A 21,986-nucleotide genomic window follows, 5' to 3' on the forward strand; every position below is an offset into this window, starting at 1 on the left:
AATCTAGGGTAATCTGGAAGATCAAAGCCAATGCATCCACTAACTCTGCAGCCACCTTTTTTAAAACCCTAGGATATTGGCCACTAGGTCCAGGTGATTTGTCTCATTAATTTCTCCAGTACTGTTTCTTTACTGATCCAAGTTCCTCATTCTCACTGGACCCTTGGTTCCCCTCTTTTTCCAGAATGTTTTTGTGTTTTCGGCTGTGAAGACAGATACAAAAATTTGTTTAATGTCTCTGCCGTTTCCTGATTCTTTATTTTAATTTCTCCTGTCCCTGCCTCTGAGACCTACATTTACTTTTCAGCAATCTTCCATTTTGCATACCTGTTTTTATGTCTCCTGCTAGTTTGCTCTTCTATTTTCTTTCTCTTCGTCATCCTTTGGTCATCATTTGCTGAATTCTAAAATCCTCCCAATCCTTAGGCTTATTGCTCTTTTGGTAATATTATAAGCCTCTTCCTTTAATCTAATACTATCTTTAACTTCTCTTGTTAGCCACGGTTGGACCACATTTCCCATGGGTTTTTTATTCTTTAAAGGAATATATATTTGTTGCGAATTATATTTATTTAATTCTTTGCCATGCCAAGCAGTAATAAGCTATTTAGTGGGGACATCAAATGTTTTGAAGGAGTTGCAGTAATATTATTTTTTGTTTTTGTGTAAAATCAGTCCTGAAATGGAAAATCTACAGGTGCCAAATACCGCAGCACAGAATATAAAATAGGCAATATTTTTATAAATACAATTATAAATGTGCTTGTGTTTAGAAACATAAAAAATAGGAGCAGTAGAGGCCATTCAGCCCTTAAAGCCTACACCGCCATTCAATATGATCATGGCTGATCATCTATCTCAACACCATATTCCTGCTTTCTGTTTGTCTATGTACTGACTAAATTTTCATTTATTATGTACCTGTTGAGTAGTAATCAGTTTATCCAAATTTTTCTGTGTCTGAGGTATCAGTGGAGGATAATGGTAATTTTTAATTTTCTGAAAGTTATTTTTGCAGTGCTCTTCAGTTCCAAGTACTATAATCCTTTTAGTAATGTAATAGCTTTTACATTTATAGGTGAAATGACAGAGCTGAGAAAGAGAAGAACACAGAAATGTCTAGAAGAACCCACCATTCAGGAAGAGGTTAAGTCAGTGGCGGTGGCAGCAGCAGGTGCATGCCTGGAAGAGTCTGTCCGGAAGGATGAGGGTAAACGAGCCTGTCCCTGTGCAGAAGAAATCGCCTCAAAGGAGGAAGAAGAAAAAGAGGAGGTGCGCACAGAAAAAACGGCCAGCACAGGAAGCAAGGATACAAAGAGCAAGTGTAAGCATATGTATTTTCCTTTTATTTTATACGTTCCTGGATTGTGGGTGTTGCTGGCAGGGCCAGCATTTATTGCCTATCCCTAATTCCTTTGAGAAGGCGGTGGTGAGCCACCTGCTTGAACCGCTGCAGTCCCTGTGAAGGTACTCCCACAGTGCTGTTGGGGATGGAGGTCCAGGATTTTGACTCCGTGACGATGAAGGAACGGCGATATATTTCCAAATTGGAGGGGAATTTGCAGGTGATGGAGTTCCCATGCGCTTGCTGCCCTTGTCCTTCTGGTGGTCGAGGTTGTGGATTTGAGAGGTGCTGCTGAAGAAGCCTTGATGAGTTGCTGCAGTGCATCTTGTAGATGGTACACACTGCAGCCACAGTGCGTCGGTGGCGGAGGGAGTGAATGTTTAAGGTGATGGATGGGGTGCCAATCAAGTGAGCTGCTTTGTCCTGGATGGTATGGAATTTCTTGAGTGTTGTTTGAGCTGCATTCATCCAGCCAAGTGGAGAGTATTCCATCACAGTCCTGACTTGTGCCTTGTATTTGATGGAAAGGCTTTGGGGAGTTAGAAGGAGAGACACTCGCCGCAGGATACCCAGCCTCTGACCTGCTCTTGTAGCCACAGTATTTATGTGGCTGGTCCAGTTAAGTTTCTGGTCAATGGTGACCCCTAGGATTTTGGTGGTGGGTGATTCGGTGATGATAATGCCGTTGCATGTCAAGGGGCAGTGGTCGGACTCTCGCTTGTTGGAGATAGCCATTTCCTGGCACATGTGTGTCATGAATGTTACTTGCCACTTATCAGCCCAAACCTGAATATTGTCCAGGTCTTGCTACATGCGGGCATGGACTGCACCATTATCTGAGGAGTTGCAAATGACACTGAACACTGCAATCATCAGCGAACATCCCCACTTCTGACCTTATGACGGAGGGAAGATCATTGATGAAGCAGCTGAAGATAAGAACATAAGAAATAGGAACCGGAATAGGCCATACGGCCCCTCAAGCCTGCTTCACCATTCAATGAGATCATGGCTGATCGGATCATGGACTCAACTTCACTTCCTGCCGCTCCCCATAACCCCTTATCGTTTAAGAAACTGTCTATTTCTGTCTTAAATTTATTCAATGGTTGTGCACAGGACACTGCCTTGAGGAACTCCTGCAGCGATGTTCTGGGGCTGTGATGATTGACTTCCAACAACCACAACAATCTTCCTTTGTGCTAGGTATGACTCCAGCCAGTGGAGAGTTTTCCCCCTGATTCCCATTGACTTAAATTTTACTAGGACTCCTTGATGCCACACTCAATGAACTGCTACCTTGATATCAAGGGCATTCACTCTCACTTCATCTATGGAATTCAGCCCTTTTGTCCATGTTTGGACCAAGGCTGCAATGAGGTCTGGAGCCGAGTGGTCTTGGTGGAACCCAAACTGAGCAAAGGCGAGCAGATTATTGGTGAGTAAGTGCCACTTGATAACACTGTCGACAACACCTTCCATCACATTGCTGATGATTGAGAGTAGACTGATGGGGCTGGATTTTTGGTCTTCTGTTGCCCGTTAGCACCCCAGAGGGGTGGCGGTAAGCACTTCCGGGAGGGCAGCTAGCTTCCAGCGCCTCACTGGGACATTCGGTGCTGGTTTTGAGGGACGCGGAGCATTACCGCCAGGAAGTGGCGAGCCGGTGTGCAACGACCTTGGTTTTGACAATGACTTAATATTTGGATCGCATCGACCTATAGCGCTCTGTAGAGCGCCCTGGTGGGAATGCCTATGGAAGCTGGTGTTCCAAGCTGTAGCGGCTGCAGTAAGGTAAGTAATGTCGACCTGAGGTAAGTGTATGATTTTTTATCCCCCACGATTTTATGTTGTGGCGTGAGTTATTTATTGGGAATGTTTTTGGTGGGTTTTTTTTTCCAGATATTTTTTTTTTCCCCCCCGAGACCTCTTTTAGGTCGCTCTGAGGCCGGCTATTTAGGCCAGGATTTTCACCTGCTCAGCCGGCCTAGCACCCTAAAAGAGGTGTGCAACGCCTCCTTTAGCGCTCCGCTCCAAACTCGGGGCTCAGTTGATGAATTTTGCAGCGGCAGACGCAAAATATTTGCCAGTGCAAAATTTACCGCTCCGCCTGGGTTAACGCCGCAACAGGCACGACGAATTTCCACCCCATGGGGTGGTATTGGCTGAATTGGATTTGTCCTGCTTTTTGTGGACAGGACACACCTTGGGCAGTTTTCCACATTGTCTGGTAGATGCCAGTATTGTAGCTGTACTGGAACAGCTTGGCGAGAGGCGTGGCTAGTTCTGGAGCACAAGTCTTCAGGACGACAGCTGGGGGTGTTGTCAGGGCCCATATCTGTTGCTGTATCCAGTGCGCACAGCCGTTTCTTGATATCACTTGGAGTGAATCGAATTGGCTGAAAACTGGCTTCTGTGATACTAGGGACCTCAGGAGGAGGTCACAATGGATCATTCAGTCACCACTTTTGGCTGAAGATGGTGGCAAACATTTCAGCCTTGTCTTTTGCATTTGCATGCTGGGCTCCGCCATCATTGAGGATGGAGATCTTCGTGGAGCCTCTTCCTCCTGTTAGTTGTTTAATGGTCTACCACCATTCACGACTGGATGTGACAGGAGTGCAGAGCTTTGATCTGATCTGTTGGTTGTGGAATCGCTTAGCTCTGTCTATAGCATGCTACTTCTGCTGTTTAGCATGCATGTCGTCCTGTGTTGCAGCATCCCCAGGTTGGCACCTCATTTTTAGCTCTGCCTGGTGCAGCCCCTTATACACTCCTTATTGAACCAGGGATGGTCTCCTGGCTTGATGGAAATGGTAGAGTACGGAATATGCCGGGCCATGAGGTTGCAGATTGTGGTGATGTACAATTCTGCTGTTGCTGATAGCCCACAGCACCTCATGGATGCCCAGTTTTGAGCTACTAGATTATTGTTATCCAACACTGTAAACTTGTCAGACAACTTCAGGGCCTCAGGAGTTTACCATATTGCCTCTACCTAAATTGCTCTTTTCCTCCTTCCCCCAGCTGATGGTCACCCACTTCCCTTTCTCCGTTTCACTATTCCTCTTTAGCTACAGTGACATGAAATATGCATTATAGGAATCCTTTTCTTGTACAGTCTGGATTTTCTCCACTGTTTCTCAAGCTCAGTGACCCTGAATAGAAATCTCTTTTGTGTTTGTCCTCGATATTCGTGGTTTCCAGAAACACTCAAATGATGCCATTCCACACAACATTAGTTTCCATTATTTTGCCATGATAAATGAACTTATATGTGTTGTCACCTTCCAGCTCCGTGCTTTTTGTCTACCAAACTCCCTAGTTAAATCCTTTCAGTCCAGCTTACACCCTGCTCACAGCATTCGAGGCAGCCCTGGCCAAAGACATGAATGGCATCCTCTGACGTAATGTGTTATTCTGCCTAAACCTCTCTGCTGTGCAAATCAGGGCTATTTTTACAGGTTTCACAGGAAAGTATGCAGTCCAGAATTCAAACCCCCAAAAATGCTTGTAAAATTCTCATGTAATAAAAGTGCTATTTACCGGTAGTTATTTTGTAAATTTATGGCTATATTGCATTAATCTGTTTCACAATGGCATGTACCTCTTGTCTTGTGAACCAACTCTGTTCAATGATTAAGCCTCTCCCGACTGCAATCTACTTTGGTTTCTCCGAGCTTAAATTTGGACAAAGTGGCATCTTCTCCTGGTACTGAAACCAGTCACTGGAAGTCAATTTCATTTCTGCAGTTTTGAGTAATTGTGGGAGTCCAGTATCCAGTTTAAAAAAAATACTAGCATGTTGGAAGAACTGTTGTAATCAAGAAGCTCTGAACTGTTTATCGGGGCTATCCAAACCATGGGTTATGATTTAACTAGAACATTATGTAGTGATTATTAAAATAACTATTAATATATTTCCAATTACAGTAAACTATACCCCCTCAGCCCAGGTCATTGGAAGGGCAGAATTGCACAAAGACAGACCATGGTTTTATAAATAAACAGCCAAGTGGGATTGGATTACACTTTTATATAGCATGGAGTTATTACTTAAGGTAGACTCATGAATAATAAGTTAATATTGGCACACTGAGCTAAATTGCACCTGTTTTGAACTTGTCCTTTTGAGGAAAAAAGGCACAATTAATTGTAAAAGTTAACCACATTGATTCAGTTTTTAACAATTCAGATCGTATATGTTTATATAAAGTACATACAAATTATTGTGTTTGCTAGTCTGTACATAAAAACTTAGAATTCTGTATGGAAGTTTCTGCATTTCATATTTGCGTGAGAGTTGAATGTTTTTTTTAATGTTTTGCAGCTGCATTTCATCAGTGGGTAAAGGTTTTCTTTGGCAGCTGGGCAGCAATTGCAAGTGGAATGTTGTATGCTGTATACCTTTCTACATTTCATGAAAGAAAATTCTGGTTTTCTAGCAGACAGGTGAGATTGCTGGTATACCTTGAGGTTTGCCTAATTTGCTGTTAACGGTAATGCTGAAGATATTTTTTTCCTTTCTCCTCCCACATCACCTTTTTTGAAGGTGGTAGCTCATACTAACAAGCACTTGTGGTTTTCTGGTACCTGTCTAAGTGGCTATTCTTCACATACTACCACAAAACATTTGAGGTCAAATTAGTGCTTTGTGCTGGTTTAGACTGTTATCATCATCCATAGAATCAATGCTGATGTCCTCCCTCCCCCACCACCCCCCTCTCTCACCCTCCCTCTCCTCTCCATCCGTCACCCTCACTCTCCCTCTCACTCAGCGTCCCCCCCTCCCGTTCTTGCCCGCTCCCTCCCGTTCTCGCCCGCTCCCCCTCCCCCTCCCCTTCCCCCTCCCGTTCTCGCCTGCTCTCTCTCGCCACAGTCTCTCTCTCCCGCCCTATCACCTCCGACAAATTATGATTTTGTTTTTACCGGTTGTATGAATCTCCGTCATTGTCTCCTGTGTTTGGCTGTTGGGAACACGTGGGTTGGGTCAGCGGCGGGAGAGAGGTTCTGCAATCACTGCGCGATGAAAGGCTGTCATGGACCATGGGCATTTAAACAGGTACAGTACCGACCGCAGAGTTAGATCGCAGACCCCATTTAATGTTGCTGTGTACCTCGAACGTCTTCTCTATTTTTTTTCTTTTGGGTGTGATTACTTTTAACATAAGAACATGAAAAATAGGAGCAGGAGTAGGCCATACGACCCCTCGAGCCTGCTCCGACATTAAATAAGATCATGGCTGATCTGATCATGGCTCAGCTCCACTTCCCTGCCCGCTCCCCATAACCCCTTATCCCCTTATCGTTTAAGAAACAGTTTATTTCTGTCTTAAATTTATTCAACGTCCTAGCTTCCATAGCGCTCTGAGGTAGCGAATCCCACAGATTTACAACCCTCTGAGAGAAGAAATTTCTACTCATATCAGTTTTAAATGGGCGGCTCTTATTCTAAGATCATGCCCTCTAGTTGTAGTCTCCCCCATCAGTGGAAACATCCTCTCTGCATCCACCTTGTCAAGCCCCCTCATAATATTATACGTTTCGATATGATCACCTCTCTTGTGAATTCCATTGAGTAGAAGCCCAACATACCGAACCTTTCCTCATAAGTCAACCCGCTAATCCCTGGAATCAACCTAGTGAACCTTCTCTGAACTGCATCCAAAGCAAGTATATCGTTTCGTAAATATGGAAACCAAAACTGCACGCAGTATTCCAGCTGTGGCCTCACCAATACCCTGTATAGTTGTAGCAAGACTTCCCTGCTTTTATACTTCATCCCCTTTGAAATAAAGGTCAAGATTCCATTGGCCTTCCTTATCATTTGCTGTACCTGCATACTATCCTTTTGTATTTTACGTGCACAAGTACCCCCAGGTCCCGCTGTACTGCAGCACTTTGCAATCTTTCTCCATTTAAATAATAACTTGCTCTTTGATTTTTTTCTGCCAAAGTGCATGACCTCACACTTTCCAACATTATACTCCATCTGCCAAATTTTTGCCCACTCACTTAGCCTGTCGATGTCCTTTTGCAGATTTTTTGTGTCCTCCTCACACATTGCTTTTCCTCCCATCTTTGTATCGTCAGCAAACTTGGCTACGTTACACTCAGTCCTTTCTTCCAAGTCGTTAATATAGATTGTAAATAGTTGGGGTCCCAGCACTGATCCCTGCGGCACCCCACTAGTTACTGATTGCCAACCAGAGAATGAACCATTTATCCCGACTCTCTATTTTCTGTTAGTTAGCCAATTCTCTATCCATGCTAATATATTACCCCCAATCTTTTCTGTGGAACCTTGTCAATTGCCTTCTGGAAGTCCAAATACATCACATCCACTGGTTCCCCTTTATCCACCCTCTTCGTTACATCCTCAAAGAATTCCAGCAAATCAGTCAAACATGACTTCTCCTTCATACATCCATGTTGACTCTGCCTGACCGAATTTTGCTTTTCCAAATGTCCTGCTACTGCTTCTTTAATAATGGACTCCAACATTTTCCCAACCACAGATGTTAGGCTAACTGGTCGATAGTTTCCTGCTTTTTGTCTGCCTCCTTTTTTAAATGGGGCATTACATTTGCAGTTTTCCAATTTGCTGGGACCTCCCCAGAATCCAGGGAATTTTGGTAAATTATAACCAATGCATCCATAATCCCTGCCGTTACTTCTCTGAAGACCCTAGGATGCAAGCCATCAGGTCCAGGGGATTTATCTGTCTTACTGAGTACCACCTCCTGAGTGATTGTGATCCCCCTATAGCCCCTTGACTATCCACTGTTGGAATATTGTTAGTGTCCTCGACCGTAAAGACTGATAAAAAATATTTGTTCAGAGTTTCTGCCATCTCCATGTTCCCCATTACTAATTCCCCGATCTCGTCCTGTAAGGGACCAACATTTACTTTAGCCACTCTATTCCTTTTTTATATACCTGTGGAAACTCTTATTATCTGTTTTTATATTTCGTGCTCATTTACTTTCATAGTCTATCTTCCCTTTCTTAATCATTTTTTTTAGTCATTCTTTGCTGGCTTTTAAAAGCTTCCCAATCTTCTGTCCTCCCACTAGTTTTGGCCACTCTGTGGCTCCAAGTTTCCACATGATTTGCTCCTGATTTTTAGGAGCAACTGGTGTAGAACGGAGTATCTTAGAAATCGGAATTCTCCACATTTAGTTTTCTGCAGTTCTAGTCAGGTAGAACAGTTTCACTTTGGAACAGAATTTCTTTTTCAAAAGGGGGCATGTCCGGCCACTGACGCCTGATTTGAAAGTTTCCACAGTGAAAACGTACTCCAAACTAACTTAGAATGGAGTAAGTGAAGATTTTTGTACGCTTGAAAAAACCTTGTCTACATTTTTAAAAATCAGGCGCAGGTTACAAATTAGGCGCAGCGAACGAGGAGGAGGGGGAAGGGGCGGGGTGGGGGGTGAAGGGAAGTCATTAAATTCTACAATCAATCCTTAGTTATACTTATGCAAATATTATACAAATAAATCCAACCTGAATAAAAATTTATAAGCAAAGAAAAGATTAAATAAACCATGTTCCTACCTGTGTGAAAGTGCTTCAGGCAGGCCTTTCAGGCAGCGGTGTGGCGTCAGTGTCTCAACAGCAAGGGCAGGCAGCAAGCAGCCTTTGAGCTGAGCTGCAGTGCTTGAGGCAGGGGTGTGGCGTCAATGTCTCTCGACGGCAGGGGCAGGCAGCAAGCAGCCTTCGAGCTGAGCTGAGCTGCGGTGCTTGAGGCAGGCCTTCATTCCCCGCGAAGATGCAGCACCCGGACGGACTTGAGGCCATTCGGCCATGGGATTGCAGCGGCGTCAGTGGCTGGTCGGGAGCAGCAGCAGCCTTCGAGCTGTGAGGAGGACTGACTGAGGCCATTTGGACAGGGAGAGGCAGCCACATCGACATCTTTATATTTAAATTTGCAGAATGGGTGCACCACATATTATGCAATGGTTTGCTTCCTCATGCAAGAAATTCTTTGTTCTTGGTGGAAGTTGATCCATTGCAAAGTTGAATTGGCACTTTTATTTCTCCAAACACACAGTCCTTAATTTTCAGGCACCGGTTCTGCAAGTTTAGCAGTGAAAAGCTGAACTCACTGATTTCAGCAGGTGATTTATTCAGCAGTGCTACTAAAAGCACTCCCTCACACACAGAAATATCAAGAAAATTAAAATGCAAGCCTTTGCAGGGGTCCAAGAAACAAATCTTCACTTTTTCTGCAGCACTTTTAAAAATGGCCGAGTGCCAATGTTTACTTCAGACTGCGCGTGCGCGAACGCTCCAATGCGCACGCGCAGGGTTGCCGGCACCTTGAAGCCTCATTTAAATTGTACCCACCCCCTCCTACTTACAAAATCGGCGCGAGTGGTAGGCTCCGCCACCTGTGCGCCGCGCCAAGCAGACATTGAGCTCCAAGGAGCTCGAGAATACTGCATTTTTTTTCAGGCGCCGTTTTCGGCGAGAAAAACAGGCGCCCAGCTCTGAGGTGCGCCTTTTTCGCCGCGTGTGGAAACTTGGGGCCTGTATGCCCTTGTTTTTAATTGGATACCGTCCTTTATTTCTTTAGTTAGACACGGATGGCTATCTTTTCTTCTGCATCCTTTCCTCCTCACTGGAATATATTTTTATTGAGAGTTGTGAAATATTTCCTAAAATGTCCACCACTGTTCATCAACCATCCTACACTTTAATCTATTTTCCCAGTCCACTTTAGCCAATTCTGCCCTCATACCTTCATAGTATCCTTTTATTTAAGCTTTTCTTGTGCCTAGCTGCAATCTGAAAAAGCAACAAGCTGTGCCAGACTTTTTGCGCTGTGAGATGTTTTATCTGAGTCTAATCGCTGGGCTCTGTGGCGTTTGTGAGTTTCAGACTGTGTGTGAAGGGCCAGGGGTTACAGTCTATCCCTTTTATCTCGGTCTTCAGATCCCATGTAAAGTTCAGACTGCAAAGGGATTGGTTAGGAATGTGACATTCAGGAGAAAGTTGATACTAGTATAGAACAAAACTTTATTCCTTCTTCAGACTGGGTTTGCACACATGCCTGCTTAAATTGAGAGCGTAATTTTGACCATCACTGGACAAAGATATATACATCTACAGCCAGATGCGACATTCCATTTATTCTCAATACCTGCATCTTTGAAAATCTTGTTGAACCAATATGAATGCGTGAAGAACTTATTTATAACTATAATCACGACTGCAAGATTTTTATTATTGAAGCGGCATTGCATGGAATATTACTCTCTGTAATACCCTCTTTCTTGCTGCAATATTTCATAGAAACATAGAAATTTACAGCACAGAAGAAGGCCATTTCAGCCCATCGTGTTTGCGCCGGCTGACAAAGAGCCGCACAGCAGCCCTAAAGGTTACATATAAACCTATGAACAATGACGGAAAGGCAAACAGCATCCAGCCCAACCAGTCCACCTCACACAACTGCGACGGCACCCTTTATACTGAAACATTCTACACTCCACCCCAACCGGAGCCATGTGATCTCCTGGGAGAGGCAAAAACAAGATTAAAAACCCAGCCCAATTTAGGGAGAAAAAATCTGGGAAAATTCCTCTCCGACCCATCCAGGCGATCGAAACTAGTCCAGGAGATCACGCTGGCCATATTCTATTCCCTGCAGTACTTACAATTATATCTGCTCCATCCAACAAAAGATCATTCAGTTTAATGCCAATTACCACCTCTAGGTCCGTAACCCTGCAGGTTACGGCACTTTAAGTGCCCATCCAACCAGCTCTTAAAAGTGGTGAGGGTTTCTGCATCCACCACTCTTCCATTCAAGGCGTTCCAATCCACCACTCTTCTATTCAAGGTTTTCCAGATCCCCACAACCCTCTGTGTAAAGAAGCCCCCCCTCAAATCCCGTCCAAACCATCCAAGAGCCAGCTTAAAACTATGCCCCCTCGTTATAGATCTCTCCACCACTGGAAATAGGCCCTTACTATCCACTGTGTCCAGGCCCCTCTCACCTTTAATAAGCTCCCCGCTGGAGTGGAGCTATTCTACAGGATGAACTGGAAATTGTTCAATCTCTGTCCCCTCCAGTCCAGAACCAAGGCTGTTCCAAACTCTCTCATTGAATTACAGTAAGCACACGATGCTTGTGTTTGTGCACACTTGGATGCCGAATTCCAAACCAGCGTTGACGCCTTCACTGAAGCGTACGAGAGTCTGGGCGTTACGCTAAAGATCCGTAAGACAAAGGTCCTCTACCATCCTGCCCCCGCCACACAATCCTGTCCCCTGATTATCAAGATCCATGACGAGACCTTGGACAGCGTGGACCACTTTCTTGTGAGACTTCTGTCAGTGAGGGCAGACATCGATGACGAAATCCAGCACCACCTTCAGTGTGCCAGTGCAACCTTCGGTCGCCTGAGGAAAAGAGTGTTTGAAGTAAGTGCAGGTCCACAATCCCTGAAGGTAGCAGGTCAGGTAGATAAGGTGGTTAAGAAGGCATATGAAATACTTGTCTTTATTAGTTGAAGCATGGAATACAAGAGCAAGGATATTATGCTTGAATTGTGTAAACCACTGGTTAGGCCTCAGCTGGAGTACTGTGTGCAGTTCTGGTCACCACATTACAGGAAAGATGTGATTGCACTGGAAAGGGTGCAGAGGAGATTTACAAGAATGTTGCCTGGACTAGAGAATTTTGGCTATGAGGAAATATTGGAATAGAGGAAGCTGAGGGGAGACCTGATTGAGGTGTATAGTATTGTGAGGGGCCTGGATAGAGTAGATAGGAAGCACCTGTTTCCCTTGGCAGAGGGGTCAACAACCAGGGGGCATAGATTTAAAGTAATTGGGGGGAGGTTTAGGGGAGATATGAGGAGAACTTTCTTCACCCAGAGGGTGGTGGAAGTCTGGAACTCAGTGCCTGAAAGGGTGGTCGAGGCAGAAACCCTCACCACATTTTTAAAATCCTTGGGTCTGCACTTAAAGTGACGTAACCTACAGGGCTACGGACCAAGAGCTGGAAAGTGGGATTTGGCTGGTTAGCTCTTGGTTGGCTGGTGTGGACACGATGGGCCGAAATGGCCTGCTTCCGTGCTGTAAATTTCTATGATTCTATAAGACCAAGATCTCAAATCTGGCACCAAGCTCATCGTCTACAAAGCAGTAGTGATATCCGCTCTCTTATATGCTTCAGAGTCATGGACAACGTACAGTAGACATCTCAAATCGCTGGAGAAATACCACCAACGCTGCCTCTGCAAAATCCTGCAAATCCATTGGCAGATAGGCGTACCAACGTCAGTGATCTCTCTCAGGTGAACATCCCCAGCATCGGGGCATTGATCACGCTCAATCAGCTCCGGTGGATGGGCCATATTGTCCACGTGCCCGATACAAGACTCCCGAAACAAGCAATCGTGTCCCAGGAGGGCAGAAAAATGTAACATCCTCACCGACTCTTGGGAATCCCTGGCCCAAGAGCATTCAAAGTGGAGGAGAAGCATTCGAGAAGGCGACGAACACTTAAGTTTCTCCATCGGGAGCATGCGGAAGCCAAGTACAAAGGAAGGAGCATGTGACAAACCAAGCACCTCACCCACCCGTCCCTCCAACCACCATCTGCTCTACCCATGACAGAGACTGTAGATCTTGCATTGGACTTGTCAGTCACCTGAGAACTCATATTAGTGTGGAAGAAGGAGTTCCGAGTAGAGCGCTTGCTTTGGGAGGGTGGTCAGTGTTTCGATGCTGGGGATGTTGGCCTGATTGAAGATGCTAACGTTGGTGTGTCTGTCCTCCCAGGGGATTTGCAGGATCTTCTGGAGACATCGTAAGACAAAGGTCCTCGCCGCACAGCACTGCCCCCCCAGTCATCAAGATCCATGGCGCAGCTCTGGACAACATGGACCATTTCCCATACCTCCGGAGCCTTTATCAACAAGAGCAGACATTGACGACGAGATTCAACACCGCCTCCAGTGCTCCAGTGCAGCCTTCGGCCGCCTAAGGAAAAGATTGTTTGAAGACCAGGCCCTCAAATCTGCCACGAAGCTCATGGTCTACAGGCCTGTAGTAATACCTGCCCTCCTGTTTGGCTCAGAGACATGGACCATGTACAGTTGACACCTCAAGTCGCTGGACAAATACCACCAACGATGTCTCCGCAAGATCCTACAAATCCCCTGGGAGGACAGACGCACCAACATTAGCATCCTCGACCAGGCCAACATCCCCAGCATTGAAGCACTGACCACACTTGATCAGTTCCACTGGGCAGGCCACATTGTTCGCATGCCAGACACGAGACTCCCAAAGCAAGCTCTCTACTCGGAACTCCTTCATGGCAAACGAGCCAAAGATGGGCAGAGGAAACGTTACAAGGACGCCCTCAAAGCCTCCCTGATAAAGTGCAACATACCCACTGACACCTGGGAGATCCTGGCCAAAGACCGCCCTAAGTGGAGGAAGTGCATGGGGAGGATGCTGAGCACCTCGAGTCTCATCACCGAGTGCATGCAGAAATCAAACGCAGGCAGCGGAAAGAGCGTGCGGCAAACCTGTCCCACCCACCCTTTCCCTCAACGACTATCTGTCCCACCTGTGACAGGGACTGTGGTTCTCGTATTGGACTGTTCAGCCAACTAAAAACTCATTTTTAGAGTGGAAGCAAGTCTTCCTCGATTCCGAGGGACTGCCTATAATAATGAGGTCCGTCCAGCAGTCGTCAGCTCCTGTCATGGCATGGGTGATGCGCACATCCTTGCGATCCATGGCTCTGCCACATTATACTCCATCTGCCAAATGTTTGCCCACTCACTTAGCCTGTCTATATCCCGTTGCAGATTCTTTGTGACCTCTTCACAACTTGTTTTCCCACCCATCTTTGTATCATCAGCAAACTTGGCTACATTACACTCTGTTTCTTCATCCAAGTCATTAATATAGATTGTAAATAGTTGAGGCCCCATCGCCGATCCCTGCGGCACCCCACCAGTTACCGTTTGCCAACCGGAAAATGACCCATTTATCCCGACTCTCTGTTTTCTGTTAGTTAGCCAATCCTCTATCCATGCTAATATATTACTGCCAACCCCATGGCAGCTCTTGTCTTGTGCAGTTACCTTTTATGTGGCACCTTATCGAATGCCAAAATATTAAGGTATGTCTTTCTGAAGTTGTGTACTGACAGTAATTTCAAATGCATTGAACTGAACCCACCACTTACACTGTCCGTGCTTAGCACAGGCAGCCACCAAAATCGGGCAAATGGTGCTAACATTTTCAATCATCGTAGGAATCCATTACAAATGGTGCTAACATTTTTAATCACTGTAGGAGGCTATTACAAAGACACCGCTTATAATGTTGCATGCTGACTATTTACAGTAGTTCAACAAATACTTATCAATTTAAAAGGCTCTGCTGATTTCAGCCAAGGTCTTCAAGCAGTATCAAATCACCATTCACACCTTGTTAGTCCCCTGTATAGTATTTATTGATTTAACGAGGTCACTATTTGTACTGTCCTTTTTTGGTCCTTCTGCGCCTGTGTCCCCTTAATTCCCTCGAGACTCTGCCCCCGATGCCTCCCACCCGGAACTGGAAGTGGGATCCTGAAATCAGTCCGACCATGTTGTTGATTCCTCCGCGAGCCTCCGAGCGACCGCCGACTGGACCTTCTGATCCTCCCGGGGAAGAGAGTGAGAGCCTGGGCGGGGAGAGAAGTGGCAGGCAGGGAGAGAACTGAGCTGTAAGCCCTTGAGCCTCCCGCTGAGCCACGGCGGTGACGAGGGAGAGAGCGGGGGAGGGAGAGAGAGAGAGCCTGGAGGGGAAAAGGAAGGGAGAGAGCTTGGGAGGGGGAGAGAGAGAGGGGAGGGGCGGGCGGGGGGGGGGGGGGGGGTGAGGAGAGAGAAAGAGAGCCTGGGCTTGGGAGGGGGGTGCGGTGGGAGGGAGGAGAGAGAGCGAGTGTGGAGGGGAAAGAGAGAGAGAGAACTTGGGGAGAGAAAGAGAGAGATTGGCCGGGGTGGGGGGAAAGAGAGAGAGAGAGAGAGAGAGAGAGCAGGGAGGGGGGGTAAGAGAGAGAGCGGGGGTGGGGGGAGAGGTGAAGATAGAGAGAGCGGGATGGGGGTGAAGAGTGAGAGAGAGAGAGAGCGCTTGGGGGGTGGAGGGAGAAAGAGAGCTGGGGGGATGGAAGGGAGAGAGAGAGCGCTTTGGGGGGGGTGGAAAGAGAAAAAGAGCTGGATGGGGGAGGAAAGAGAGAGACACTGGGGAGATCGGAGGGGATAGAGGTTCTTCTAATCCAGAAGTCACGACACTGTCACTATTCACTTCATACCCAATAAACCTGTTAACAATCCGCACACATTCCCCATCTATGGTCGGGGGTGGGGGATAAAGTCATGCACTTGTGCTGGGGTAAGGGACTTTAGCTGGGGGAGGGATGCACTTGCGCTGGGGTGAGGGACTTGATTGGTACTTGGTGGCTTTTAGGGAGATCTATCCTCTGGCTTCTGAAGTCAAAATGGATTGAATTACTATTTGCGAAGTCAGTCAGAACTTGGGCTGGGCGGCTCCAATTACACACCCCACAAAAAATTTAGTGTGTGGCTTATCCTCCAAAGGGAACCAATCAGAGACAAGGGCAGTACAAATAGATGCATCCTTGATTTAATAGGCTGTGCTGATTTCAGATGAAGTCGAGTCTTCAAGCAGTTTCAATCAGCTGTTCACACCATGTTAAAGTGTGATTACCTTAGTGATAAAATTCTGGATGCAATTGCTAACAATTGGGAGAGCCAGTGATATTTTCTGTTTTTAAAAAATATTATTACCTTTTTAGTTCGACCAGCCACTGTGTATCGTGCAAAAAATTGCATTAATGCCAATGCACCTGCTGTAAGCAGTAGGCACTATACTTTTTTCCCTTTCACTCTCCATCAGCCCTCCGTTCCTTTCTTGAAGGCAGTGGTTATTACAACTGTGACTAAACTTCAAAAGCAATTTTGACGAAGGGTCATCGACCTGAAACGTTAACTCTGTTTCTCTCTCCACAGACACTGTCTGACCTACTGAGTATTTCCAGCATTTTCTGTTTTTACTTAATTGACTGAAGCATTTTGGGATGCCCTGCGGTTACGAAAGGTGCTAAATAAATGCAAATTAGCTCTTTCTTTCTGCTGGACACAGTTCAATAGGCCATGTAGTACCTTGTCCAAATGTGTATTCTACACCATTTTTGCATGCTATTTGACTATGGGGTATCATATTCAAGTCCAATCCTTTACTCACCAACTGTCCTTTTAGCAGATCAAAGATTCTGGCTGATATTTTGTTTCTTCACTCGATTAGGGACACTGAGGCCTGTTGGTGTGCTCCCATCAGATCAGCTAACTCCAAAGAGTTCAGATATTGAATCAAGGGCCTTCCTGACCCCTATGACTCTATGCTACACCAAGAGTGTGTTTACCTACGACGGGCCACTCTGTAATACTTAGTATGGTATTGCATGCTAAATGCTATATTTTATTTAAGTTTTTCTCTCCCTTGGTTTCTGTCAAGTTTAGAAGTGAGAGGTGGACATAAAATATGATACAATGGAGTCAATTTTTCAAAAGCATTGTGACTTGAAAGCCATTGATGACTTGGAATAATGTTTCAAATCAGCCTTAACTCTTCCAGCCCACCCCTGTTCCCTCACCAAAGAGTCAAATGTGTTTCTTTTTAATGGGCATGCATGTTGTTGAACCTTTTTGATTTACATTTCCTGATTAATTTTGTATGTTTTATAATCTCAGAAACTTAAGTTGTTAGATTTATTCTGACAATGAAACTGTGCAGAAAAGATTCTTCAGTAACCCAAATGTCTTTCTCTTAAGTATTTATGCATATTGTTCATAAGCATTTCCAGGGTGTATAGTGGCCAGTCTGGAGCCCATTTTAAGATGACTTTGCTTTAGTGGTTGGGAGGCTTCAATTTCTGAAAATCTTACAACTTGCTAACATGTTTGCAAGCAGTCTAAGGCAGTTGCTGTGCAAAGGCATATGTCGTCACCATCTGATGTGCATAGTATTGAGTCACCAAGAAGTGCCTGGTTGCTGCTGGTGTTGGACTTGTGATAAATTTCCCACTTTTTTGCATGGCTGGAAATATTTACAAGTTTTAGCCAATATATTCAATGTTCAGATTTAATAATAACTTTAATAATAACTTTTATTTATATAGCGCCTTTAACGTCGTAAAACGTCCCAAGGCACTTCACAACAGTGTTACAGATAAATTTGACACTGAGCCACAGAAGAAATTAAGGCAGATGACCAAAATCTTGTTTAAAGAGGTAGGTTTTAATGAGCATCTTAAAGGAAGAAAGAGAGCTATAGAGGTTTGGGGAGGGAATTCCAGAGCTTAGGACCCAGGCAGCTGAAGGCACATCCACCGATGGTTGAGCAGTTATAATGAGGGATGTTCAAGAGGCAAGAATTTGAGGAGCGCAGACATCTTGTGTGATTGTGAGGCTGAAAAAGATTACAGAGATAGGGAGGGGCAAAGTCCATGGAGTGATTTGTAAACAAGGATGAGAACTTTGAAATCGAGACGTCGTTTAACTGGAGCCAATGTAGGTCAGAAAGCACAGGGGTGAGGGGTGAGGGGTGATCTTGACTCGGTGCGGGTTAGTACACGGGATTTTTGGATGACCTCAAGTTTACATAGTATGGAATGTGGAAGGCCGGCCAGGAGTGAGTTGGAGTGGTCAAGTTTAGAGGTAACAAAGGCATGAATTAGGGTTTCAGCAGCAGAAGAGCTGAGGCGGTGGCGGGCAATGTTACGGAGGTTGAACAAGGCGGTTTTAGTTATGCCGGGGATATGTGGCTGGAAACTCATTTCAGTGTCAAATATGACACCTAGGTTGCGAACAGTCTTGTTCGCCCTCAGATTGATGTAACGGAGAGGAATGGAGTCAGTGGTTAGGGAATGCAGTTTGTGGCGGGGACCAAAGATAATGGCTTTAATTGGAGAAAATTTCTGCTCATCTAGTACTACATGTTGGACAAGCAATCTGACAATTTAAATACCAAGCAGGGGTCGACAGAAGTGGTGGAGAGGCAGAGCTGGGTGTCGTCTGCTTACACGTGGAAACTGACTCCGTGTTTTTGGATGATATTACATAACAACATAAGAATTAGGAACAGGAATAGGCCATCTAGCCCCTTGAGCCTGCTCCGCTATTCAATAAGTTCATGGCTGATCTGGCCGTGGACTTAGCTCCACTTACCCGCCCTCTCCCCGTAACCCTTAAATCTATATTGCCAAGGGGCAGCATATAGATGAGAAATAAGAGGGGACCAAGGACAGATCCTTGGAGGAACCAGAGGTAACGATGTAGGAGTGGGAAGAGAAGCCATTGCTGGAGATTTTCTGGCTACGATTTTCATCAACTCCGAGCATGTATTTGCAGATTTGTGATGGTCAGGATCATGGAATTTTAAAAACAATAATTGATTTTAAGGTACTGCAAGATAACTAAGCAGTAAAGAATAAAAATAGAGCAACTGAGTCAGCCAGCTACACAAAGCCTCAATGTCCCTGGGCGAAGGAGGGGAAAAATCAGCCAGTGTTCCTACTCCTGATCCCTATACTAGAAAGTGCACATCTTCTAAGGACAGGACCAGACTTGGGTACAATGTCTCACACAGTTGCTGCCAGTACTCCCATTCAAGTCTCTCACATGAAGAATGGGCTCTTGTGCAAAGTTTGGAGAGGGCTGACACTTGTGAAACTGTACACCTACAAGAATCAGCACTTTCAGATACTTTAGTACAACTGGGGAGACATCCTTTTGAAAGTCTGGGTAACATGTTATTCTCAGCCATTGGCCTGTGCTGTACTATTTGACTGCTGCTTCCAAACAAATGTTACAGATAGAATTGGGAAAACTACTTGATTTACATAAAGCCTTGTTTATGTGATCTTGGTAATTGCAAATCTAAAGTAACTTAGCAATATCTAATGGCTGATGAAGGACGCCAAGATGTGTGGTAAATACCCCATTTCAAGACCTGGGCTCACTTGCCCGCTGTGTCATATTTTTATTTAACCCCCGTCTTGTAGGGAAGTACTTGTTCTCTGCATTCCCTGGATGTTCTGAGGCAGATAATGAAACCTCACCATTTGGCTATTCACACATTTAAATTCATGTTTAATTTCCATCACAGAACCGGCACAAAAATGAAGTGCATATTTGTACAATTTTAATATGTGGACTTCAATACAAGTATCTAAAATTCAAGATGCGGTTAGTTTATCAGCACAATGTTTTAGTTTCGATGCAGAAATCTATGGTAATTCTGACTGTTACATGATTAAAGCACTGAAGAGGTGTAAGCTTATCCATGCTCTCATTTCTTGTAACAAAATACTATTTCGACACTGCTCCAAATATAGGGCTTCTGAGTAAAGGAATTGAGTATCTGTTTCTCAGTATTAATAAAGGACCCCACAGATGCACCTTATTAACAAATTACATCAAAGCCTGTGTAAGGTGATTGTCATCGCTATCGTGTTAGAAATTTGAAGACATTTGCTAATTTATAGAAACAGTTGTTAATTGTGTTCATGTAAAGACTTTGGGGGAGAAATTGCATAGTGCCCCGTTTGGGGCGGTAACTTTTTTGCGGTAGCGCAAAGTATCGCGGTTGCTTCGCGTGGGACTCCGACGTGAACTTCTGGTTTAACGCTCCAGGAAGGAAGTGGAGCGCTAAATCAAGCACTAAAGCCGGCAAGAGCGGCGATAACGGTGCAGCGCTACCCAGTGTCAAGGGCAACGCAGCCAGGAATGGAGGCTCCTTCCCTCCCTTAATGAGAAGGGCCATCGCTGCAGGCTCCGCATTGAAACGAGGTATCTCGTTGCTGACGGCAGCTCCGATCCGGCATGATCAACCCCAAGCACTCTACTAGAGTGCAGGGCTGCTCGATCGCAGTTGAAGAAAATGCTCACAAATGGACATTGGGCATTAGGAAAAAAAATTATTTCACGCAACTATCATCTCTTTAAATAGCGCTCTCCAAGTGCCTAGCTTCCCTAACATCGCTTCCTGTAGCTGTCGGTGTTGTCACCCAGCGATGCTGCAGGGGGAGAACCGAAGTTTGGGTCTGGGGCGTTGCGCAGCATGATGATGTCACGATCTTCGGGTGCAGGAGATCGTGGTGCTAGGAGTTATCGCCGCTGCAAACCTCAACGGGATTTTCGCGGGTGTCGGTACACTTGCCGCGCCCGGTCGCAAAGCTGGTCTAACCCCATTATTACGCCCCCGGAGGCACCAACGGGAGATGCAAAGGAGATGAATTTCTAGGCCTTTGGTTTTTGCTGTTGGGCATGTTTACCCCCATTGCTCGGTGGTAATTCTGTTTGTGCTATTATTGCTTCATTTGATCTCTCATTATCTACTCCGATATATACTTCATATAAAATAAGATGAGTTCAAACTGACACTGGCTGACAAAAATGAGACAGAGAGAGATGTCCTCAAAAGGATGAGTCAGAGCTGGATTATATAAACATGTGGAATTTGAACCATAGTTGATGTCATTCAGAAGATCAAGAGAAGGCAGCACCAACACCTTGGGCAATGTAATGTTCCATATAGCCTACAAACAAAATAGGTATTGCCATAGTGACCCCTTTTATCTCTATTTTAAACTAAAGTTTTTGTCTCTGGTCAGAATTGTGGTTTTTGAATAGGGATGCTCTATTAAAAGAACCAGTTCTGATGTTTTTAGGCGATATCATCTGAAAATTCAGCGTCCATTTCCACATGTACGCTGACTACACCCAGCTCTACCTCACCACCACCTCTCTCGACCCCTCCACTGTCTCTAAATTGTCAGACTGCTTGTCCAACATCCCCTACTGGTTAAGCAGAAATTTCCTCCCATCTAATTATTGGGAAGACTGAAACCATTGTTTTCGGTCCCTGCCACATGTGTTCCCTAGCCACCGACTCCATCCATCTCCCTGGCAACTGAGGCGGAACCAGATTGTTCACAACCTTGGTGTCGTATTTCACCTCGAGGTGAGCTTCCGACCATATATCTGCACCATCACTAAGACCGCCTAATTCCACATCCATAACATCGCCCGAAGCCGCCCCTGTCTCAGTGCATCTGCTGCCAAAACGCTCAACCATGCCTTTGTTACCTCTAGACTTGACTCTTCCAACGTACTCCTGGCCGGCCTTCCATATTTAGCCCTCCATAAACTTGAGGGCATCCAAAACTCTGCTGTCAGTGTCCTAAATCGCACCAAGTCCCGTTCACCTAGTACCCCTGTGCTCACAGACCTACATTGGCTCCTGGTTAAGCAACGCCTCGATTTTAAAATTATCATCCTTGTTTTGAAATCTTGCCATGGCCTCGCACCTCCCTATCTCTGTATTCTCCTCCAGCCCTCCAAGATATCTGTGCTCCTCCAATTCTGGCATCTTTAGCATCCCCAGTTTTAATTGCTCTACCATTGGCGGCCGTGCCTTTAACTGCCAAGGCAGTAAGTTCTGTTCCCTCCCTAAACCTCTCTACCTCCCTTTCCTCCTTTAATACACTTCTTAAAACCTATCTCTTTGACCAAGCTCTGCCCTAATATTTCCCTATGTG

At 45.3% G+C, this 21,986-nt stretch overlaps 1 protein-coding gene across 3 annotated transcripts in view; it reads left to right on the top strand.

Moving 5' to 3' along the window:
* Positions 1-21,986, top strand: part of LOC139276379 (probable C-mannosyltransferase DPY19L4) — a 128,002-nt gene that overhangs the window by 20,613 nt on the left and 85,403 nt on the right. For all 3 annotated transcript variants that reach the window (XM_070894298.1, XM_070894277.1, XM_070894287.1), the window contains exons 2-3: positions 1,079-1,324; positions 5,676-5,797. In XM_070894298.1, the coding sequence (XP_070750399.1) occupies positions 1,084-1,324; positions 5,676-5,797 (363 nt within the window). In that variant the 5' untranslated portion in view covers positions 1,079-1,083. The remainder of the gene's footprint in view (positions 1-1,078; positions 1,325-5,675; positions 5,798-21,986) is intronic.

Source organism: Pristiophorus japonicus, chromosome 1 (assembly GCF_044704955.1).
Source record: "Pristiophorus japonicus isolate sPriJap1 chromosome 1, sPriJap1.hap1, whole genome shotgun sequence".
NCBI lineage: Eukaryota > Metazoa > Chordata > Chondrichthyes > Pristiophoridae > Pristiophorus > Pristiophorus japonicus.